The sequence below is a fragment of the Aplidium turbinatum genome, chromosome 3 (assembly GCF_918807975.1).
Source record: "Aplidium turbinatum chromosome 3, kaAplTurb1.1, whole genome shotgun sequence".
NCBI classification, from domain to species: Eukaryota; Metazoa; Chordata; class Ascidiacea; order Aplousobranchia; family Polyclinidae; genus Aplidium; species Aplidium turbinatum.
This window is the reverse complement of record NC_137474.1, coordinates 10,939,267-10,964,145: the sequence shown is the minus strand read 5'-3', so window position 1 is coordinate 10,964,145 and position 24,879 is coordinate 10,939,267. Positions and strand designations below refer to the sequence as shown.

Below are 24,879 nucleotides of genomic sequence, written 5' to 3'. Positions count from 1 at the left end.
CACTGGCATGTGCTCAGCCCATTTTTTTGCATTGATTTAACCACTGCAACGTTGAGTAAGTGTGAAAAAGGGACTGATTTGCTGCTGTGAGTAAGCTGTTTACTGTCGGTCGATAGCTGACGATTATGTTCTCGCGTCGTTGAATCGATGCAAAATGGCAAATTTTTAACATCACAGTAAAATATAATTCCAGCCTTGTAATTTAATGAATTTGATGTGATTTTGACATAAAGTTGACATCTACTTTACTCTTGAACACAAACAGCTGGCAAAGTCTATCCGCTTGCTCCACACTGTGTCTTTCTTAACATTGAAGTGACTTTGATCAACGCAACATACTGCATCGCTTTAAGCGAAGCCGACCCGTCAACAGTTCCACCACCTCTCCGGGTCGACAATGTGTCGTCAGCACCAATCATCTTCAAGCAGGTACCACCAAGCTAGCAAAAGCTGGTTCATGTTTCATAGCTTCAATTTTTACCAAAAAGTTCATCTGCCTGTAATTTTAAGTTACTGTTGAGTGCCAAGGCTTTGCGCAGTGATCACATAAGACGAAATGTCAAACTTATCAGTCAGAAAATCCCTTCTTTGCATCTGTTCTGTAGACATTGAACCAACATCTGTAGACGTGATTCAACGTAAACAGCTCTTCCACAGATATTGAATCAACGTAAAAAAGATTGATTTGCTGACTAAGACATACAATTGGTTGCTAACCAAACATGACAGCCTTTAATTAATGTTACCATCCATACCTTTACCATTCCACCGTCTTCAATTCTACTATCACCGTACCATGTTGTGCCAGGTTGGAACAGACGAGAGCTACAACACAGAAGTTCCTGCTGAGAGCCAACTGGCTTATGCCTGTGACGAGCCTTGTCTGGCTCAAAAGATCAGATGCAGCGTTCGAGGTAAAGTGTTGACTGGGAAAATCCCTCTAGTTAGCGTCAATTCGGTGTAAAGTAATGTTACTTTCAACGCAAAACTCCTCTTTTACAGGAGGTTCTATGCACGCGAACCTGGATATGAACGTCATCGGAGAGGAAAAGCAGCTATATTACGAGAATTACTTCTACGTAACGATTGGAAGTGGTCAGCACTTGACAGCAAGCTTTGGTAGGCCTTTCTCCACTAAATCCGTCCTTTTTAACATGGTTTGAACGTCTTTAGACACTTTCTGCTTTGTAAAGCACTAGGCACATTTCTGCGATGGACGCATCATTATAATGGTGATAAAAAGGGTCTGGTTTGATGCCGGAATTGTTAATGTAGCAGTCTGAGTTCAGTTTCAACAATAGAATTGAGAGCAATGTAGTGTTTGAAACGTTGGTTGAACATTGTGTTTTATGTTGTATTATCGGTTTTATTATTTTGCACCATTAAAATTGACGTTGCAGAACATCAAAGTGACGTTGCGTTTTTTGTTTTTGCAGACAGCTTGACTCAGGAAAGCGTCGTTTTGGTCCTTGATGTTCAAGGAGGACAAAGATCGCAATACATCACTCTTCAACTTCTGCGCTCCGGAAAACGATCCCAGTTGTGGAGGATGACCAGTGACGGGAGGATCTACCATGAAGGATCATCTCCTCCTGAAAAAGGATCATCGGGAGCTTCGTAAGCTAAATTTAAAACTCCCCAAAAGTCTTCATTGTCTCTATGCATAACAATGAAAAACGTAATTGAAGATTTTAAGTTGTCTATTTGACGTTTTATAACATTGAGTCGATCTTTTTCCAGGGAGAGCACTCACAGATCACACCGATCATCTGGCTTAGTGTTGGACATCGCTGAGATGGCCATCAACGTAGGAAACTCGTTCAATCAAGGAATCCCGCTCGCTTTGCGTCCTTCGGATGAGCGACGAAGATCGACTCAAACCTGGAAGTTTGACGACGATGGAAGATTGAAATGCCGTCACAAAAACCTCTCTGTTCAGGTAGAGCTCGAAATCGAAACCAGGAAGCTTTGTTTCAAGGTTATTCTTCAGGGTCCCTGTGGCAACTTTTGCCTTCCACCTTTATCGAATTATTATCGATCTTGGGCTAGTTCATTGTCATTTTAAACTCGAACATTTCGCCTCTTTGAGACATGTGTGACGTCACGACAACTGCACCAATGAGAATACAATCTTTTACTATTACTGATTTAACAACTATGGTGAGGAGGAGTTTTTGGGATTTATAACCCCCTCAGATTTCTGACCCCATTATTATAGACCTATAGTTACTAGGAGAAAGTTTTTAAAACGTTAGAAGTTACTGCTTGTCCATTCTTGGCACAGTTACCGAATAGTAGAAGTCGTTATTAGCTTTCTATTCCAGGTGTTCTCCAACTTTTTACTCTCGTTTTCCTTTTGCTGAAGATTGAAAAGTAAATTAAACCCTACTAGCTATTTTCGTATGTTTTTTCTGTTCACTCTCTTTTTGTTGTAGTAAATTTACTACCGCATGACCCAGATAGCAAAATCCGTCATATTTATATTTGAATCAATGTAAAACGTTGAAAGACGTTGAATCAATGTAAAAATGGTGGATTTTTGCTGATTACTTGGTCTCTGGTCAACATTTGTATCATGACAACACGTTCTTCTGTCTTGTCATAGGTCAGCGAACTCTGCATCGGAAGCCCGGTCATGCTTGCCTCCTACGACGATATGCGCGTGTGCTTGCCTACTGAGTTATGCTACAGGCACAAGCTGATACCCGGTAGCGGGTGTCTGTCGTTGAAAGTGGTACGTGACGGTCCGACCCGTGTCTTGCGCGTCGTTGACATTAGGTGAGAGCTAATGAATTGCACTCGATACGCTGTCACATCAAACTTTGATGTCGTTCTTTAATTGATCGCTGTTGTACGATATTATTTGATTTGATGTGTTGGATCGTAAAAACGGCCGTCTATTTGTTATAACTCTCGTTGCTTGAGCTGATGCCTCTTACACTGGATAATTTGAATTCGAAGCACACAACACAGTTATATTATGCCAAAGCAAAGTCTTAATTTTCATAAACCCATAAACCACCGCTAATTTGTTTCTCATGAAGAATTACACGAGGATTGGCTTTTTTGCCTCCTGGTTCACTTAATCTAAAATCTTCAACTAAACCTGCATGCGACAAAAATGATTCCCCAATGACAATTCGACGAAAACAGAATTCCTACTTCATGTAGAAAGAAGCGTTCTTCCTGGCTTCACAAGTCTAGGAACTTACTAGAACAGCGAGCAATTGCGATTCACTAACCATGATGGTGTAGCCTTCACGCTAGCCATAAAAACCATCCAATCAACTATATGTTTCGTGTCTATCGCAGTCAATTCTTGCTACATCGGCTGTCGAATCGACTGTCGAAAAAACTTTCCTATGATATTGAGAGGCGATAAAACTCACTCCATCACTTGTTTCCGAAACCAGGCAAAAGCGGGCCGGGATATATTCTAAGTCTTCTGATTGGACGTTGTTGGAGTCCCCGTCATCGCCATCTACGTCACTGCAGGCGAACAACGATAGCTTCAGTATGACGTCATACGTCGAGACCTTGAAGTTCAGCGCCTCGATCAGCATGCCACAAGGTGTTGGTATTTCTCTGATTAGCAACGCCCCCGAGGAACTGCTGTACCTCACCATGAACGGCGTCAACATGTCCCTGTCGGCTGAACCTACAGAGCAAGTCTTTTCTCTCAGAGTTCAAAAGATGCAGGTGATTAACTCAAAATCTAAACTGTCTTTAGCCAGGGATTCTCAAACTGTGGGTCGCAAATCGTAGTTTTAGGCTCGCAATACAAATTAAAGTGACTCTACTACTCTACTATAGACTACCCACAAAGGGGTCGCATAGAAAATTATTTTCTGAAATTGTTTGGTCACACAACAAGAAAGTGTAAGAAGTCCTGGACTCTATACCAGCACTTTTTCAACAATGTGTTAATTTGATGACGTTACTGCATCTGATTATTGTCTGAAGCAATAAGTTTAGAAGACGAAACTTAAGTTTATATTCTTGACTCTGGCAGTAATAATCGACAAAGACAGCGATAAAAGACACTGTCCGTCGGGTCCAGAGTGCAAGTGAAATCCAAACGAGGACTTGTTGAAACAATATGTCATCAGACAAACTACAAGCCACTTCTATCTGACACGGCGCGCTTTTTGTTTTTCTCATCAGATCGACAACCAGCTCCTTGACGGTTACCCTGTCGTGATGCTCTCTCCTCAACAAAGCAGCAACTCTCGATCTAAAGGCTCCCCGAGCATGTCGCGGCAATCCGTGTCTTCACCGACTGATCCTCTCATTTCCGTCTCCGCCGTCAGGCAACCATCTACCAGCAGAATGTACGATCCAACTATGGAACAGATTTCTAAACTTTTTACTTCTTGTCTTTATGACCAAGTTGTTATTGTTTCACTATTGGCTACTTAGGGTTCCCAGCCGGAAAACTTGTCTGTTTTGCATCGTTTCAATGTTTAATGGCATTTAACGACGTAAACGTTTTCTCAACATGTGTCCTCGTATTGATGACATCTCTAACAAAAAACAGCTAATTTTGCCGGTTTTCTCACAATTACTGTATGTCCAGTTAAGGTAAAAGTAACGTTTTGTAACGTAACTATCATTGCATAACATCCAGGTACGAGATCTACAAGTCGTTGGTGGTTGACGTTGGAAGATTGTCAATCGCCATTGAGGAACGGCTGCTACTGAAGTTGTTGTACTTCAGTGGATTCAATCTCAAATCAACCGATCATGACTCTGAAGTGCTTGACGAAGCAAAGGTGGGTAGCGTGCCTGGGTTTGGCTGATTGGCTGCAATCGGACATTTGTTTCACTGGCGACTTTTACTTTCCAATTTTCTCAGATGGACGTTAACTTTGAGCTGAACGAGGAAAATTACAGTTCGGCAAAGCGACTTTACTTCGACACTCTCCGTCTCTCTGCCTCCCCCTTGCGGCTGAGCGTCATCACAGCCTCGCGTCTCTCGCCAGAGCTGAAGGCTGTCAAGCAGGCACTGACGTTTTCACTGATCCAGTTCGAGCGTGCGCCTGTAGCCCTGCAGGCTTACGTCAAACGCCATCTGTTTGAAACACTGTCGTTTGTCTTTGCTGACTTTTCGAAGGTAAATTAATATGGTATTTGCCTGGGTTTGAGAGCACACTGCTTGTACCTGGTTTTATGTTAACATGTTCAATTCATGTAGTTTTTTTCAGTTCTTAGTCAATTTTTTTCTGTTTAACGGGTTTAACATAATGTATTACACGAAAAATATAACATAATTAAAATAAACTTTAACGTTTTCGACACGTACTTGTGTCCTCATCAGGAATTGCAAATCTGCAATACTGTTTACATAAAATGAAAATTATAAGATAAATCTGACTATGCACTTTAACTGTAACGACATTCCGAACTGAAAAGCACAAACTCAACAAGTGATTCAAGAATGATTACGAGTAAGTAACACGGCGGGAAACAGATCACATGAGATGTAAAATACAAGTATGTAACAGCAATTGTATTTTAGATTGATAAGCTTGTATTTTACATCTCATGTGATCTGTTTTCCGCCGTGTTACTCGTAATCATTCTTGAATCACTTGTTGAGTTTGTGCTTTTCAGTTCGGAGTGTCGTTACAGTTAAAGTGCACAGTCAGATTTATCTTATAATTTTCATTTTATGTATATTACAGATTTGTAATTCCTGATGAGGACACAAGTATGTGTCGAAAACTTTAAAGTTTATTCTACTATGTTATATTTTTTGTGTAATACATTATGTTCTATGGTTTAACAAAGCGAACTCTCTACCAAAGCTTTATCATTCTTTCTGTTTCAAGTTTATATTTTTTCACTGAATTTTATTTCCTTAATATTCTCTCACACTTATTCCCACAACTCTCTGACAGCGGTTTGCGTATGCGACAATGTAAAGAGATTTGAGCTTTTCATCATATGTTCCGCAGGAGAAACGCGTATTTAATGAGGAAATTATTTTAGTACCAATCTCAATAGCTTTTCATGAAATCTACTTTACGTTTCTTATCCAGCATCTTCGCGACCAGCTGAAGAGCCAAGCCGCTAAGATCCTCGGTTCCGTTGACTTTCTAGGCAATCCGATAGGCTTGATAGGCGACGTCAAGGCCGGTGTAGAAGCCGGGCTGGCTCATGGTAATCTTCAAAACATGGTCATGCATTTCACGCATGGCTTGTCTGACTCAACAGCTAAGGTAATTTGTAGAAATTACGTACAGCCGGTTTTGCAACAGCATCGCATAAACGATGACTACTCATACTCATATTATAGCAGCGTTATGACTTGAGAACATAGTTTCTTTAAATATCTTTTTATTGCTGTGAATTGTTTTAAATTTGGCAATTTTTGTAAAGCATCAAGACAATACATTTTCTGTGTCTTCACTGAATTTTTAGCAAAAGTTGAAAATTAAAGCGAAGGTCATTTTGACCGTTTGTTATTTTACAAGCGGTCGTAAAATATTTTACGAAGGAAATTAGTTCACAGTGTAATTGTACAATGCCCTAAGCGTTTCTACAAAAATCAATCTTTTGCAATTCCAATCCAGCATCGTTGTTATCTCCTGCAAACGAGCAACCTTTTTATTTTCACGATGCTTTATCTTTCGCAGTTCACCAGCGCTCTCTCCGACGGCCTGGGCGAGATAGCCATGGACGAAGACTACGAGGATAAGAGACGAGCAATTCAAGCCAACGCCAGGAGCAGCGCTGGCAGTCACGTGGTTGCCGGCTTGCAAGTACGCGATGAACCGTATCTCACAATAATTACGCTTCATTGACAGCCAATAGAATAGATTTAACATTAAACAATTTTTTTAAGTCTTTGCCATGCTCCTGATTTACTTCCCCTGAAGAAGTCAGTCGTTTCTGATTGACGAAACGTCAGAAGAAATGCGGATTATCATCTGAAACGCATTGTGATAGTTTAGCTTATTTTACACCGAAAGAACGTCTAATGTTATTGAATGAAATGCCTGGTGAACAGCCTCGTTCAATTTGTAAGCAAGCATCCTGTTTGTAATACTTAACACCTATGTGATCAATGTATTTTTTAACGTTATTTCATTGTAAATATACAATTCACCAGGGTCTCATGGCTGGCGTGGTCGGCGGCCTGACTAGCGTCGTGACCCAGCCCGTCAAAGGGGCCCAGAGTGATGGAGCAGCAGGGTTCTTCAAAGGAGTTTTCAAGGGAGTTGTTGGAACCGTCACGAAGCCAGTTACAGGTCGGTGGACCATTGCTTGTGAGCACTTTGTACTTTTGTACATTCCAACGTTAGTACAGTAAAAACTCTGGGAATTACACGCGGTATAGGCCTATGTGGCAAGTACGTTGGCATGGCGCAGAAGATAAGGCGCTTGCTTTCAAATCACCTGATTCTAGTTCGACTCCCGGCTTAAATGGTTATTGAAAAGCACCTCTCACCTCAGTAATACATACCTGTAAAGAGCACCTCTGACCTCTGTAAGCACCTCATACTCTGTCATAAATTTGATGGGCGTAGTTGCTGAAGGAAAGGCGGCCGAGAGAAAGGAACCGGTTACCCACTCTTTTTTGCAATATAAAAAGGGCAACTTTTGCCTACTGGTCCTGGACTGACGGTAAATTACCGCTTTTCCGACCATATGTTTCTTGATTCCCTTGATTTTGACAAAAAAAAGCTTTTATTTTTCAACTACCAATCAACAAAGGGTAGCACTTTGTAAACACGCACGACATAGAAATTTAAAATGAATCACTTGTTCTGTACAGGCGTCCTTGATTTGGCTTCCGAGTCAGCATCTGCCGTGCGTCACATCAGCGTATCCAATGATCAGATTGTGACGAGGGCGAGACTGGTTCGTTGCTGCCACAGTTTTCAGGTGAGAATGTGAACACAAAAAGTAAACAACTCACCACTGATTACAACTATGGTTAAAACCTACCTTGTCAATTCATTTCAAATTATGTTTTAAAGCTTTTGTATTGTCCTTGTTTTTAAACGTTTTGCTTTTTTATGTGGAACCTTACAGCAATACCTGTCAGGTGCACATTAGCAAGCATTTACTTTCATTTGCATTGAATCGGCAATTGTTTGGCGATGCAATGAAGATGTGTTGGAAAATGCTTAAATATATTTACAATTGCGGATTGCTGGCAGAGGTGTTGCCTCGCCCTGACAGCATTTGTTTCACGCATGCGCAGTCTTATTTTCTGGAGTAGGTGAAATAATGCACAGTTGCACACACACCACCGTATAGTTTTTTCAACTTTCGTGTTGTCAGGGTTGCCTTCAAATCTACTCCAAATCTCAAGCCGAAGGACAAAGCTTTCTGTACGCGCTCAATCGGAACGACTACTCCGAGCAGTTTTACTCTTGTGACAAGCTAAACAACTACGCACGCGACAACATTCTGGTGGGTATGCTTCATTATGGCAGTGATCAGTTGGCTGAACATATGAACGAAACGATGTGCTCTGGTAATGAGAATTATGAAACTGTTGTCTTTGTATAGCCAGAGCTTCAGAAGCGGGCCTAAGATCTAATGCAATCTAAGCCAAAATTGACACATGTACGTAGTCTTTCTGTCGTTAAATTGTCATTGCACCAATGAAAAGAATTTTCCCTATACAATGCTGTTGAGATTGCACTAGATTTTTAACATTCTTTGCGTGACGTCGCTGGCTATGAAAATTAAAATTTCCTAGTGGTTCTAGATAATTTTTTCAAAAATGAAGCCATTTTCCACATAATCGTTTCATATCAACAAGACGTGCTTTTTGGTGTTTCTACCACTTAACAGCAGCGTGGAGCTAGTCGGTTGTATGTATTTGCACGCAGTATCAGCAAGCTAATGTAAATCCAGTCATTCTCTATTAAATGTCCTTTATTAAACCTTGTTTAGGTCGTGATAACGAACAAAAAGGTTTATTTCGTCAACGACGGCGAGCCGGATTTGGACCACGTCATACTCGCCGTCACTTATGCGGACTTGATTGGCGTTGCCATAGCAACCGGACAAGCAGACGACCAACTAGGTCTCCCCGGCAACGCTCAAGTCACATTCGCAGAAAAGACCTTCCTTGAGCTCACAATGAAATCGGTTAGTTCCTTTTTGTTAAATTTTTATTCGCACCGTTGTATGCTTGTAAACCAAAATGAAATAGATGTGAAGACCCGGAATATTCTATGTCAAATGTTCAACCGTTATCTTTAAAAGGGGCGACGTTTAGTTTAAAGTTTAGTATCCGTCCTATCATCCATGAAACAAATTATGTTTTCACAGGCCCCACGCACTGGGAGCTATTCCTTCAGCAAACCAGTCTCCGGTCAACAGTCGTCGCGCTACTACCTGAAGAAGCCGCGTGTCGCCTGCCACTCGCGCAGCGTCGCAGAACGAGTTTGTCAGCAAATCCGCTACGCCAAAAACTTAGCCTCTGAGCAGACTGAAACAATGCAATGCGATCCCGACGAGGAAGTGACTCAAGACAGAGCCTTCGAGTTGGAAGTATGATGCTTTCCATACAAGCCAACGTCTTGATCGAACTTGATCTTATCTAAAATTGAAATGACGTAAGTTTGACGTCATCCGTATGTTCAACATGGTCAAGCTTCAGCGAAGATAGCAAATCAATGCAAAAAGCGGTTGATATGCTGCCTGGGACTTATTGTGAATATTTTTCTCTTGTTCTTGCGTATTTTTTTCAAATATTGTAAATTAACGTTGATATACGTCGTAATGACATAAGCTCCACTCATGGTGCTTGTGTCGTTGACGATCAAAACTATGCAAATCTTATCTTTCATGTCGCTGTTTTCACATCCACGCAGTTGGCATCAGCGTATGCCCTGCTAACGAAATCTGGTCGACGTTGAATGAACGTAAGAATGACCTATTTTCTTTGCTGTGTGAACCGTTGTACTTGGCAGTGGTGAAGCCTGTCCTACTGTATTTTAATCTTTTTTGCTTTCTTGTGTCCTAGCATTATACTTTTGATACCTGTCTACAAAACTGTAACATCAATTTTTGTATCCCCGTTGGACAGCAGAAGCTTTTTTACATGCACACAATAATTCATATTGTTTTTCAAGTTCTATAAAAGCAACAAAGCTGTGAAAGCACTATACACTAGTTGTGCTGAAAATCAGAATGTAGCAAGGACTTTTGCGTATGTTTGCTATCTCTTTACAGTAATTTTCTCAAAAATACAGTCGTTATAATTGTCGATGCCCTGACGTGCAGTACGATATTTCATGACATTACATTTGTCAACAGTTCATTTTTTAAATTTTTTTTTGCATTAATTTGCCCGTCATATTGCCATGTTGCATATCACGTCAGAGTTTAATTTATTTTTGTGAACGAAAAAAGCAAGGTTAACTGGAGGCGAACTTTATTTCGCTTCGATAGCATACAACCTTTGACTTCATTGTTCAATGTTCATGTGCAGCTTACGCAAAATTACACTTGTTTTTTGTGGCAGCACTTAAACTGTTTACGACATATAAAACTTGCCCTCATCACATAGTTTTAATTTAGACCGGGTAGACTACACGGTTCGGCTGTCACAAAACCTCCATCTAGTATGAGAGCTCCAAGATAAGTTAACGGAGTACTTTATCAATTTAAGGCACTATACCAACTTTCAACTAAAGCCATACTGTTTTTTATCCATTTTCTTCAACCGTTTGTGCTCTCTGACTCAGATTGTCCTTTGGTGCTATGCTGTAACGAAATCGAAACTTTCAGAGTTCTGTTACAGGGGCTATTCAAATATCCTTTCACGCCTTTGAGGATTTTGTCAGTTGTCATATTTCATTATATAACTTGACGAAATACGTCATCCAAACAGAAAAATCCGTCATTTTTACATTAATTTAACGAATTTTGCTATCAGGGATGTTGAGGGGTGAAGAACGCAAGAAATGGAGTCATGTTGTATTTGAACAGCTCTCTACATCATTCTTAATTCAAGTTGTTGTTATAATAATAAATTCCTTCGAAAAGTGTCGTGATTCTTTAAATTTAAGCTAAAAGTCAAGCGTTTCAAAAAATAATTTTTCACAGTTTTCTGAGAAAGGTATCAGCAGTGAAAAATATTGCCCATTTCCTGTTTTACCATTAGTTAAAATTCAGCCTATTAATGGATTTGATATTTCTAAGCAAGGATGGATCCAAGGGGGGGGGGGTGCGCCCCCCCAAAAGAAATTGCAAACTGCTATTATTTTAATAAACTAATAGTATTAAGATCTACTAGTATTACTTTATATTTTGATAGATCATAGCATTTTATATCGGGTGCAACCTAGTTCGTACCCTGAACAGTTCGTACCCTCAGTTCGTACCCTGAAAAGATCGAGAGAAAAAATTAATAAAAGCCTAAGTCGCTGATCGCAGTTTCCGCAAATTTTTAAAATTTTCCCCCTGAAAAGATCGAGAGAAGAAATAGCACAAAGCCGAAGTCGTTGATCGCAGTTTTCGCAAACAAACAAACTGAAAAAATCGAGAGAAAAAAATAGAACAAAGTCGAAGTCGCTGATCGGAGTTTCCGTTTTTTCGCAAACATTTTAAAATTCCCGGTAACGATCCTAAGAGTTTGCCGAAGTCTTGATCGCAGTTTCAGCAAACATTTTAAAAGGTTTAGGGTTAGGAAAAGATCGAGAAGAAAAAATTAAAAATAGCCGAAGTCGCTGATCGGCAAACAAACAAACTGAAAAGATCGAGAGAAAAAAATAGAACAAAGCCGAAGTCGCTGATCGCAATTTCAGGTTTTCCGCAGTTTCCGCAAACATTTTAAAAGGGGTTAGGGTTAGGAAACGATCGAGAAAAAAAATTTAAAAAAGCCGAAGTCGCTTATCGGAGCTTCCGCAAACAAACAAACTGAAAATATCGAGAGAAAAAATAGAACGGTTTTTCCGCAGTTTCCGCGAACATTTTAAAAGGGTTAGGGTTGATCGGAGTTTCCGCAAACATTATAAAATTTCCGGTAATAATCCTAAAAGTTTTTGTTTGAGGAAAATGCGATTAGCGACTTCGGCTTTTTTAATTTTTTTCTCTCTATATCTTTTCAGGGTACGAACTAGATTGCATCCTTTTATATCAGCATGTAACGAATTGATGCTGAGTAGATTATGGAATGTGTACCAATGGAAATAATCATGTGTTTTGTACTGCTCATTTAAACTTGAGAATATTTCTCAAAATTTCATCACGTTCTTGAATTTTGTTATACCATAAGCGTCTTTTATTCATGCTTGTTTTTAAGACTTGATTTTTCATGCACACTTTCTCCGTTTTCAGGTCTTTATAAATATTAAACATAAACATCTGTATTAACAACATGAATGCTTATCAGTATGCCAAATACAGCAGAGACACATTTTGACAGTGCCACACTGATGGACCTCCTTGAATGAAAATAGATTTCAGCAGCACCCCCCCAAAAATTAGAGGCTGGATCCATCCCTGTTTCTAAGGGATTGTCATTAACATTTAATTGCGTAAGCGTCATAATTCACTTATCATAGCTATGCCCACATTGAGATCGAAAGATAGGTTAAATTTCCAACGAGTTACATACTTGACATACAGAACATACATACTTGCAATATCATGAGCTGGGTTAGATTCGAGCTCCCTTTAATTGTAAAGTATTTTCTTCTTTTTGAAAATGCACAAACACGAGTGAACTGCTCCAAATATTCATCCGCATCTGAAAGTCATCGGCTATTTTTGTTCAAAAATACATTGCTTGAATTACTTTTGTTCTGCGCACTGTTCTCACTTTGCTACTGGGCTGTTTTAATTGTGTTGCGTCAAATACACGTACTATGTACTTTATGAGACTGTGTTGCATTTTGTATTGAGTGCAATTGCAGCCAACCAGTATGCGTTTCAGTCATAGAAAGAAGCAGTTCTGAAGTTCTCGCAATGTTAGTAGGTTACAATTATTAGTCCAGATGCTTTTCAATATCTATGCAAGAACTATTTTTCGTACATTATTGTAACTGTCTCCGCCGCCAGTGTAGCCAAATCGTTTGGCATCCGCCGGCTTCGATCAGTCTTTCAACAAGGTTGATAGGATCTCCATTCTGTTTTGTCCTTTGCGATGTTTTGCAATCGATGGAGATGTGGTGTGCTGAGCAGGGATCCCAGGCCAGCTTTTCTGATGTCAGATCTCAGCAGTTGTAATAAGTTGGTACGATGACGTCCGGTTCGGCCTTGGTACTTTTTGCTGCCAATTATTGCAAATTCAAGGGCTTTCTGGGGAGGTGAGTCCTGGTGAAGTCTCAGAATGTGTCCAAACATGTTCCATCTCATGGTGGAGATCTTGCAAGACAATGCTTCACTGTTGCATATTTTGTAGAGGCTTTTGTTCGAGATAAAACTGTTTGGCCAAGTATGACCAGTTATGACACGTAAACGTCTTCGATGACAGGCATCCAATCTTTCAAGACTTGCTTTGGTAACAGACCAGCTATTACAGTTGTAGATCATAATTGGGATGCAGTACGCGTTGTACAATCTTAGTCGCAACTGTAATGGGATTCTCGATCTCTTGCTCCATAGTTTCCAGTGTGATCTGAAAGCGACATTGCCTAAATTGCAGCAAGATTTGACATCGGCAGTGCTGCACAATGATGATCCCAAAAGTTTGTGTGTACGCCATTTTTCGTTTCCTCGAATCGGTAGGCTATCGAATCGGTAGGGTCCAAGCACGGTCTACTAGAACATGGCCAATTGGCCAAATATGTAGGAGTAGCTATTTAGAAAATTTTCTAAGAGTCTTAATTGTTACAATCATAGCCATGATAAACCTGTCATTATCCCACTTACAGAAGAATGTAAATTGTAAAATAAGCAATATTTGCATCTTGGCTTGTTTTGGCATATTTTTGGCTTGTTTTGCCGGAGATTAGATACCGTATGTATGCAGGGCCGGATTAAGGGTAGCCTACTGTAGGCCTAAGGCTGTTTACTAGAGAAGGGCCTATTTTTGCAAACCAAGCTACAAAAAGTAATAAAAATACATACATAAAAATTGAAATTATTCACTGCAAAATAACATAAACATAACAGAAAAATGGCTAATGATGGCGCGTAATTGGTTTTGGAAACAAACACCATTTTTATTGTCCAATTTGAAGCAGATAGAAAAGATTTTGGGAAGAAAGAAATGGATAGTAGGTACCTATGGTAATACTTTACCTAATGACACTCTAAATCAGGGTTTTTCAACCTTTTTTTTCCACCGCAACCCCTTCAGAGCAATCAATGTAGTCTCGCGCCCTCCCATAAAAGTAGCCTATTCAACAAAAGCATACCACTTTGCTCCTCAAAGGGAGGCCAGATTTGGCCCCCCCCCTCATATTTCCGTTGATTACTTGAAGCACAGTAACGCCATGCACTTGGTTTTTCTTGACTTTTCCTAAAATTGCCAGGCGGATCTGATGATACTAAATTTGATGCTAAAAGTTGTGTAGTTTTCTTGTAAATTCAAGATTTTGGTGAATTTTTGCTATTTCTAGCTAACTTCCAGCAAAGCGTGAAATGGATTACATTGCGATAACAAGCCATAAGCTCATAATTGCTTCGTGAATCCATATGCGCGAGCAGAGAGGAACATCCTCTTGTTTTCCTTTGTTTGGTTTGACCTCAATAACACAAAGCGCGTTATTTCTAATGCTACAAAAATAGAAGCAATAATAGCAAACGTTTTTTGCGTTATCAGCTTTACGAAGAAAAGCAATCTATGATCAATGTAGGCCACAAACTATTCAAAACAGTTGTTTCAACCAGCAAATATCCATTGACGAATAAAAAGCGTTACAATAAGAAATCTTCCCTTAGGTAGTGAGTAGTGACATGAAAAACCTGGTTTCGAAATAAACGTTCTATGGAAATACTCTCATTGACAAAACTTTCCATTGAGGAAATGTATCACTTCAAATGCTTTTGGAAGAAGCTGAAAAAATGGCGTTTTTGCAAACAGTAATTGTGAGATACAGTATGCTTAAAATTATGAGATCACGTAGCAGCTTACTCGATGACTACATGTCCCTTCGCTGCTTTATGTCGCCTACGCTTACTTGTTATGTGTTGCATTTTTGTTCGACGGTGCACTGTGTATTGTTCCAAAGAGCGCAAAATAAAGATGATAATGCCTCGTCTTCACTACAAAATATTTTGTATTGTAGACTAGGCATAATGCTCGGCGTCACATCAGACAAACAACAAATCGGCTTTTTTGATCATTGATTCAACATCTGAATACGTTGCGCCAATGTATAAGAGGCCGGCTATTGTGAAAACCCGCCATTTATAAACGATCTGATTATTCCTAAAGTGGGATAAACTAATGGATCAAAGAATGAAAAAACAATGCTGAGAAAACTAATTCTAAGTGACGAACAATACCGATGTCTTCATTTATTTTGGAAAAATGCTGCCTAAACTTATCAACAAAAAATACCGAAAAAAAACGGCAGGGATCCCGAAGCAGAATTTGCTCGACTTTGGCATGAATTTAGTCAGACAGCTAATAAATCCACACATACAATAACGGCCACTCAACGGCTATAATATTCATAATCAACCTGGTTCTGGGCGGACACGGGGCCCCGGGACACGGGGCCGACACGGGGCGACACGGGGCCCAGTTGCATGCATCTGTGGCACCAAGCCCCAAACAGTGGACCAGTGGTGTAGCCAGAAAAAATTGTTTGGGGGGCCAAATATTTGATGAATTGAAGAGAACAACAAAGTGTTTGGTTTAAAACCATCGCCACTTAATGTGCAGTGGTGTATCCTGGTGGGTTGAAGCAATAAAAGTGGTAGGGGGTTAGAGCGTGCCGAAGGCACGCATTTTGTAGGGGGTCCGGGGGCATGCTCCCCCGGAAAATTTTTGAAAAATTACACTCAAATAATGGATTATAGCGCTTTCTGAAAACACTTTTAGGGTAATATTTGTATGAAATTTATTAGCAGATAAACAGCTATTAACTTATTAAAGATAGCTCTTACACACAAACGGGCAAAAACTGCGGCTAAAATTAGAGAACACTAAAAACTCAGCTACACAAAAACTCAATAACTACGGTACACAAAAACCCAACAGAGTAAGCCATTCTGAAATTGCTTCCACAAATTAGTTCAAAGAAACGTAAATCGCGTAAATTTTGCGCGATTTACGATTTGCAAAATTTATTGGTGTCTTCCTGTGTGTCTAAAACAAGTCCTTGGGGGTGTTAATAGCCAGGAGCCTTGGAAAACGATATAAGTTTCTACAAACTTTATTATATTTTCAACAAAGGGCTCAACTTCAGAATCCAAAAACTTTGAAAATTTGGGGGGGGCATGGCCTCTTTCGCCCCCCCCCCTGGCTACGCCTATGCAGCGGATCACCTTCTTGTTTGCCCTCGGCTTGCCACCCGGTGCAGTAGGTGAGACCTGTCAGTGTATAACTCCGTTGCGGAAGAATGTGTCAATCTGTGGTGTTTCAACGAACTTTAGAAGACTCGATAGAAGAAGAAGAACTGCAGCATATCTAACTGACCATCTTGTATCAGATAATGTCTTCAAAACAGGCAAACCATCTAGGAATTTTCGATGGACTTGCCAACGATGACTAGACGAGACGAGCCCTGAATAAAGGCTTTGCAACAATTCAAAAAGCTCAGCGGCAGAACGGCATGTTTCTACAGGACATTTAGGCTACCGATTAAATTAAGTGAATGTGCTGTGCAAGGGACATAATGAGCTACACTACATTTCTCGCGCAGAAAAACTTGAAGACCGTTATACTTGCCACTCATATTGGCAGCATTATCATAACTTTGACCCGTAATCCCTACCATTTTCGGATATAAAAGTATCAAATAAATATGTTTTTTGTTAAAAAAAACGAAGAAAAATTGAATAACTGGGGCTGGGCAGGGGTGCTGCAGCACCGCAGCACATATGGGTGAGCCGCCCTTGCTTGTTTGAGATACGAATTAAAGCAGTAATCTCCAGCTGTGCAACTAAAAACATTAGTAGATTTTTTTCTTTGAGGTGGAGGCCCCCAAAAGTGGGGCCCTGGGCTTCAGCCCAGTCCGCCCCCCCCCCCCCTTAATCCGGCACTGGTTCAGGGGAAGAACCTACTTGAAATGGTGCACCACACAAAAGATTTTCAATGTTGATTGTGGATTTATAAAAACCGGTGTGGATTGTGCTGCACAGTGACGGTTAATCCGGCCCTGTATGTATGTTAAGCACAATTTATGCAATCATAATGTAAAATATGCAAGCCTTTCCAACTGCATCCTGAAGGTAGTCTCATCATACAGTCGTTAGGTTTTTTGTATAGCAGGATCTTTTGCCAACAGCCATATTTTACTTGCAAAATTAAACTTGGCAAAAAACAAAACGAACTAAAATTTAAATTGGCACATCAAATGAATAGCTTACAACATAGAATCCACAAAAAAACCTTGATATTATGAAACATGCAATTGTACCAAAAGCGACACACCAAACGATAGGCTACTACCTCCAGGATGCAGTTTGAAAGTCTTACTTATTACGTTATCTTGTCATTGTGTAAACTGTGCTCAACGTACATACCTAATTTCCGATTAAACAAGCCAAACATATATCTATAGGCAGTGGCGTAGCCAAGGGGGGTTTTTGGGGGTTTCAACTCCCTCCTTTGGCACGCGTGTGACGTCACGATATTAAGAATGATGCTTTCAGTCTCTTTATGTCTCTAAAACAAAGTTTGCCTAATTTTAAACGAAACTGCATTAAAAAAGCGAATTTTGCCAATACCAAACATTCAAATATCTCAGCCAGGAATTAGCAAAAAGAAAACATAGAGATTTAGCTTTATTTCCGAAAAATGCCGAAGAAAACATGATCTTATCCTTTTGCTATGCCACCGGACAGCACCATTTTACAGGAATATTCATACCCACATTTTTGTTGAAAATGCTCCCAGAATGCACCAAATTCCAAGTAATTATTCAAAATTTCCTGGGGGCCCCCCCAGATCCCCCCGCCGCTGGGTGTCGCCTTAGGTGAACACACCGTCGGGCTTCGCCCACCGGCCGTCAACCCCCCCCCCTTTCAAATTCCTGGCTACGCCACGGTTGACAGGTTTGTCATAGCTATGATTGTAACAATTCAGACTCTTACAAATTTCCTCAAAGAGCAACAGATTTGGCCGTGTTCTAGTAGGTCGTGGTCCAAGTTTTCTAAATCAAGACGTGGCTAAAAAAAAATATTAAAGCATAGCAAGGGAAAGCATTAGGCTACTAAATCATCAATGAGAGAACTGATTTTGGTGTTTATTATTATAAAAGAATCAGGACTTGGCTCTGAACAAACAAATAAATTAAACCTTAGAAGCCAACGCACTTTGGTAGGCTAAGTTATATCTAAAGAATAGGTTATATCTAAACAATAAAGAATTTAAAATAGAACTATAAATTTCCTTAAAATAAGGAAATTTCCTTGAGAGTGAAAGCTCTGAAGTTGATACAAATTTCAGATGTGTGACGTGTCTGTAATAGAGTCATAAAGAATGCCTCGTCTTCAACCATTATAATCCACAGCCGAAATGTAAGCGACTAAGCGTACCGTAAGGTGGGGCTACTTTGAACACTTTTCCTGTTATTTAGGTGCATTTTTTAAAGTATTTATGCTAAATATCTCAACTTTGGTCATCATTGGGTGTAACCGGACAAAAAACTTGCTGTCCACTTTGAAAAGCACTACAAACACATTGATGCAGCCAAACAAAACAATAGGTACCGTACCGGTAGGGCTACTTTAAACACTGTTCAAAGTTACGCACACCAACATAGCGCTAAATCGCTAAAAAAAAACACTAGAAAGCGAAGAAAAACATTAGAACACTAGATGCAATCCAAAAACACTAAATCTAGTAGAAAAACACTGGTAGTGGCACCATTGGGGCTGTGGAGTCGGAGAAAAATCTACGACTTCTCGATTTGTAACTAGCGGACTCAAACTTCAGTGTTGCCTAGGCCTATACCATATTTTCATCGCCTAAAAAGAGGACACGTTTCGCCAGCAAGTAGAATTTTACGCTTGAAGAATTTTTTTACATGTTTTTAGATCATTACAGTATTAGGCCTACGCAGCAAAAGTTACCAAAAAAACAAGAAAACAGATTGACTGAACGTTTAACTTATTTTACTCATTTCTAGTGCTTCCTTAAGACAACAAATTATTTTATATTTTTAAGATTCAGCAAAAAGTGAAAAAATACCTAATTTTTAGACAGTTTCAGTCAGACAGCAATGATCGCAAAAATGTGATAAATCAGGCACGACCTCCAGGTCAAGCCTTAAATTTTTTCAACAAGGAATGGTCAGCCTTAACGGAATTGTTAAATTATTTGCAAGAAATGTGACTACAACAGTAGGCTGCACATATAACCGTTAAGATGCTAAAAACGGCGTAAACTAAAAATCTGTTCCTTTCCTTGCAAAACTGTAGGCCTATCCAGTATCCATGCCACGATTTCTTTTGCTGTAGGTTAGGTGTTGCTCACATTGCACTTTTCGACATTTGTTTCAAGTAACAAACAAACCAAACTGAGTTGGTAATCAACAGCGTCTACAAGCGTTGTCGTCGTCGTCGTGTGAGCGTCTGGGGCCGAGGGTCTATCCTTTTACCACCCCAGATTCACGATGTTCCCGGACTACACTGGAAGGCTGCTAGAGAGCAGCCAGTCTTTGGTTTCATCATCCATGACACGCAGACCTTCCACTCCGTTAGGTGGCTTGAAGATGGAGCAGTCATTGATGATGTGGTCTGCGGTCTGTTCCTCGGCACCACATATTCACAGGAGGAAGAGGCCATTCCCCATTGGTGCATGGTTGAGCGGAAAAGCCCGACGCCCGTACGGAGACGGTTGAGGCGCAGCCATGCCTGTCTTGGTAGCGTTAGACCGATGGGGCGTGTGTCGGCGTCGGGGATGAACGAATAGAGTCTGGTGGCGGTTGACTTCCATTCAGAACTCCATTTATGGTCCGCCCAAGCAGCCGCAGAGATGTCTTGTACATCAGCTTCGTTGATAAGAAGTTGAGCGGCTGGCACGAATGGATGTCTTGATTTCAGTCGATGGGGGTGCCCGTTTGGGAGAGCAGAGATCTTGTGGTGGAGAAGGTGGTTAGGCTCCAGTGCCCGTCGACCGAAGTGACACCAAATGGTGGCGGTATGTGAGCGATCTGTCCAGTGTCACCCCAAGGTATCTTGGTTCGGGGCAGAAGGACAGAGATTTTCCGTTGTTCTGGACGTGTAGCTCACGATCAGCTTCCCGATTATGGAGGTGGAAAGCTGCTGCCACAGTTTTGGTTTCGCTGAGTTTCAGTCGCCAGTTCTGGAGATAGGCTGAGAGAGTTTTCATGTCCTGGCTCAAGGTGTCTTCTAGATTTTCCCACGACTTTGTGGAGTGGAGAATTGCCAGGTCGTCCGCATAAGCATATTTTGCGGAGACCGTAGTTGGCAGGTCGTGGGTGTAGATGTTGAAAAGAAGTGGAGCCAGGACCGATCCTTGTGGGACGCCGTTTTTCAGGCGTCTCAGTCTGCTTCGCCGTGAGCTACCGGTGGTGAGGGTGAAGCTTCGATTCCTGACAAGTTCCATAATTATATGAACCATATGTCGGTCAGGAAGCAGGCGAAGCAGCTTGCAAGTAAGTTGTATCAATATAAAACGTATGTAGGACTATAGGTAAAAGAATAATTTTTGTGAAAGTGTGCGCATGGCCTTTAAAATGTCTTTTAATATCTTACATTGAACCAAGTAATGAACGTTCAACAACAGTTCCATAAAATGCGCCAATTTCTTATCAGCATGTTACATTGGTATACAAAATGTTTAGAAAACAAATAGCCTACAAGCCGTCGCTGAAACGTCATCAAGCAATAAAATCCCATTGAAAATATAAGCATGAAAACCCAAACTGTCAAAAAAGAGGACATTTGAGCATTTTTTAGTGTCCTCGGAGGACAATTCGTTTTTCTTGAAAAAAGAGGACAAATCCTCTTAAAAGAGGACGTATGGTAGCCCTAGTGTTGCCGGACTTTTTTTATTTTTAAATTATTCAAAAGAGTAGGCTGATCAGTAGTTCTGTCAAAAGTAGTGCATTAAAGTTGTGGTATTGTACGTAATAGAGTTCTGGTCTTTATCATAAGCCTATTGAAGCAGTTTACAGTTGCAAACAAAAAGATTGTAAAATGTTTTTTATTGTTTATCGTTTTGTATCGAGTGGGAGTCGGCATTTTTTAACTACTCCGAACTCGCCAAAACCCGTCCTACTCCACAGCCGTCAGTCTCGATAGCTCGATTGGTTACCGCGTGACTTCGCGAACGAAGAAGCTCCAAGATCAAGCGGCGCTGGCTCGAATCTGGAGGTATGCGCTTGAGCAATGCATTCTAAGGATTTCTCTCCATTCAGTGCACATGCATAATAATGGATAGAAAAATTCCCCGGCAACAACATTTCAACAATCGGAAATTTAACTCTGTCAATCTCAGTAACCGACCCTTCGTCAAAAGCCTCTACAAGTCTACAAGTATGCCAAACTACCAGGAATAACCTATCAAGGCTTTGTCAGTCGGAGTATAAAGATTCAAAACCAAACCAAACCATCCTTGAGCTTATATTGTAGTACGGTAAGCTAGGTTGCACAGTTGAAACATTACCAATTTAATTTCTTCTTTTTTCATGGCTTTAAAGGAAGATAGCTCAACAATTTTTTCCAGCATTTTCCCATCATTTTTCTCTAATTTTTCCTTCCACAAAGCACCAAGAAAATGTCCAACTTTCAAGACTTCTCTAGGTACAGTAAAGCAGTTATAAGTAATGTAGGCCTATACACAAATTTTCGGAAGGAAAACTCTTTGGTTAAACTAGCGCTGTTCGAATCAAAACTACTTCAAAATATTTAATTTCGAGCTGAAGTCCCTGTTTGAAGGTCGTTCCATTTTGAATTAAGTTCCTCGGTGAAGAATGTTGTTTTGAAATCAAAGTAATTTCTTTGTCAAGTCGAAAATAAACCCAAATTAGCGAGAATTTTCAAACTTAAACTCATATAAATTACAGTAGGTAGCTATTATTTTGAACATACTTTAGCTTACTAGATGTCCTTACAAATTAGTTTTCCTGTAGGCTAGGTATAGAACATTGCTTCATGAAGAAATTTCATTAAAATAAAAACATTTTGGAATTATAATAAGCTTAATTATTTACTAATTACGTACACTACATTGTATTTTTTGTCAGTTTATTTGTTTGTAAGTTTTTCTTCAGACTACGTCTTCAGACTACGTCTGTTAAGCGATAACAGATCTAAGCGATTGCATGCGATGCCTGCACTTTGTACATTAGCTTAGCTATACAGTAGTAATTGGTAATGTTATATTAATTATGTTTAGTTTTGCGCCCTTTGTGATAACGTAGCCTACAGCACATTGCAAATTACATACATGCAACCAGCAGGCAGCTAGAAGCAACAAAAGAACATGTAAAATCATCGAGTCAGCTGTACTCAAATATTTCGGCATGCTACTGCGCCATTACGAGTCATATCCGCATGGTATGGAGTAGTTTAAATGGATGTCTTTTCAAACGTCGTACAAGCGTTATCACAATTCATGCATCACAATTTTCGAGGAGTTGAAACCAAGTGCCACAAGCCCCAAAGTAGGCTATAAGTTACCCCTCTGACAGAATGAAAGGTTTAAAATTTGAGAAGCAAAATATTCGAAAATTTCTTGGTACCGTATAGCTCAATAGGTAAATATCCTATATTGAAAACAAAAATAATAGCAAGATGTAACAACAATGGTTCAACTCTCAGCTTCTGCTGTTAAGTAAATAACAGTAGGCCTACTGCAAGACCAGCTCTCCATGCAGCGACATCTAAGAAATGAACAATTGGTAATCATAATGATATTTAAAAAGCAATAAGAAATTTGAGACCAACAACCTCTTTAGCCAGACTTGTGTCAGCAAATGCCAAAACGTAAATGTTGTTAGGCCTATAAAAGTGCCAAACTTCTCGGATCAAGCTTTTGAAGCATAGCCTACCCTTTATCAATTCGAGAAGAGTTCAACTGTCAACCAAACTCACTTTTTAAGGTTTGACTTCATGTCTTCGTAGAGAATTAAATAGAATATTTTCTTGTTGTAGACTGCGCTGGTACCATTCTGCTACCATTTTGAAGTAATCTCCCCAGTCACAACGTCCAAGCATAAACAGTTCAAAAAAATCGTCAAATTTTCCTTCGGGTCACTCGTAGGTTTTGAAAGCGATAGTATGATAGTAGAATGATGTGACACAATCCTTGGGATTTCTCACTATTTAAAAGTAAACGGGAAGATGATAAAGTTGAGTATTCGAATTACATTAACCAAGTAGGCTAGCTACAGAAGTTAATAAGCTATTTTTCAATGGACATCATAACTTGATAAAAAGTTGCATTCAATAATGTAAATAAAAAGTGTTTAATGCGGATACCAAGCAAAAAGTCATAAGTACCCAACCGCTTAGTTTTGAACCGACAGAAAGAACTAATGGTCTATATTAACTTAAAATCTTCTAAATGTAGCCAACAATAAAAATGAATAATTAAATTTATAGTCTAGGCTATATTTGTCACTAACCATTAGGCTACATTTCTTACCTACACATATATATTTCGCTTTTGAACTTTGAGGAAGCAGCTCATATCGTAGATGGGATTTTATACATCGTGGTCTTGAAAACTCTTTTGTTTTTTCTCCTCCAATCATATCAATGAAAGCAAAATGGTTGGCAATATTGTCTCCTTCAGGAAGATTGTTGCCGTCGTTTCTCATCAAGTACAAGATGTTGTTTAGCCACGTTGTACCACACTTGAGGTACGTCACTACAAAAGTATCATCATCATCAGGCTTGTATTTTACAGCAGAGTCGAATGTTTCCTGACATCCTGGACCACTCAATGGAAAAACTCCTTCAATAAGCGGATGTGTAACGTAATTGTAAGTAGGCAATTTTACGTTAGCAAGCACTTCAGGTATATCATGATTGGCATTTTCCATTTTTGTGCATAAAGTTTATTTTTTCGAACAAATTTTATACATCTAACCTACATCAATAAAAGATAGATTGAAGCATATTGTCGTCTGCATGGCGGTAGAAAGACAGGAAAACTTTTGTGTCCGTGTTAGATTTTTTTCGTTTGGTGTAGATTTATTTTCGTTTGTGCCAGCTGTTTCCCAGATTCTGGCCATTTCCCAGATTTTGTTCAGCGAATGCGATAGATTTATTTTCGTTTGTGCCTGCTGTTTCCGGTTCTGGCTGTTTCCCAGATTTTGTTCAGCGAATGCGATTAACTAAACATCTCTGCGACTAATTGAGCAGAGCTTTAGAGCATACTACTCCGACTGATCGGTTTATAACTGGCCGACTTCGACTCCGCACACACCAAAATCTCTCCAACTCCGGCTCTACAGCCATGGCAAATAGTGAATTGAGAGAAAAATGAAAACATTTGCAGTCAAGTTTTGTCTTCACATTCTGTTGTCAGTAGCCTACTCAACACCACCACTCTCTCGATCGCCCTATTCCCCTCCCTGGATCCGTCACAGGCTACCGGTAAGCAAAACGTTAAACAGCCAAGTTACATATCAGTGCCTCTGACTACTGTTAGTAGTGAGAGTATTACACAGCTAAATGACGCATAAATCTGATCAAAGAAATTCCTCTTCTTTTAAACTTTTAGTCTATTACTCGGTGCATGTACAAAATATTTCTGAGTGGAGGGGCAATTGCCCGTAAACGAGACTACGCCCCTGCGCCTCTCTAGTACCT

At 40.0% G+C, this 24,879-nt stretch overlaps 1 protein-coding gene and 1 pseudogene across 1 annotated transcript in view; one reads left to right on the top strand and one right to left on the bottom strand.

Annotated features, from left to right (window-relative positions):
- Window positions 1-12,843, top strand: part of LOC145766542 (intermembrane lipid transfer protein VPS13D-like) — a 52,861-nt gene extending 40,018 nt beyond the window's left edge. The window contains exons 61-77 of the mRNA XM_082578265.1: window positions 266-429; window positions 809-914; window positions 1,003-1,119; window positions 1,437-1,617; window positions 1,741-1,939; window positions 2,606-2,778; window positions 3,414-3,699; window positions 4,165-4,331; window positions 4,628-4,772; window positions 4,856-5,113; window positions 6,042-6,221; window positions 6,639-6,764; window positions 7,115-7,253; window positions 7,781-7,890; window positions 8,293-8,424; window positions 8,914-9,111; window positions 9,295-12,843. Coding sequence (XP_082434391.1) covers window positions 266-429; window positions 809-914; window positions 1,003-1,119; window positions 1,437-1,617; window positions 1,741-1,939; window positions 2,606-2,778; window positions 3,414-3,699; window positions 4,165-4,331; window positions 4,628-4,772; window positions 4,856-5,113; window positions 6,042-6,221; window positions 6,639-6,764; window positions 7,115-7,253; window positions 7,781-7,890; window positions 8,293-8,424; window positions 8,914-9,111; window positions 9,295-9,522 — 2,909 coding nt within the window. The 3' untranslated portion in view covers window positions 9,523-12,843. The remainder of the gene's footprint in view (window positions 1-265; window positions 430-808; window positions 915-1,002; window positions 1,120-1,436; window positions 1,618-1,740; window positions 1,940-2,605; window positions 2,779-3,413; window positions 3,700-4,164; window positions 4,332-4,627; window positions 4,773-4,855; window positions 5,114-6,041; window positions 6,222-6,638; window positions 6,765-7,114; window positions 7,254-7,780; window positions 7,891-8,292; window positions 8,425-8,913; window positions 9,112-9,294) is intronic.
- An 8,464-nt stretch (window positions 12,844-21,307) lies between these two features.
- On the bottom strand, window positions 21,308-24,107 carry LOC145766541 (sulfotransferase ssu-1-like; annotated as a pseudogene).
- Between the last annotated feature and the right edge of the window lie 772 nt (window positions 24,108-24,879).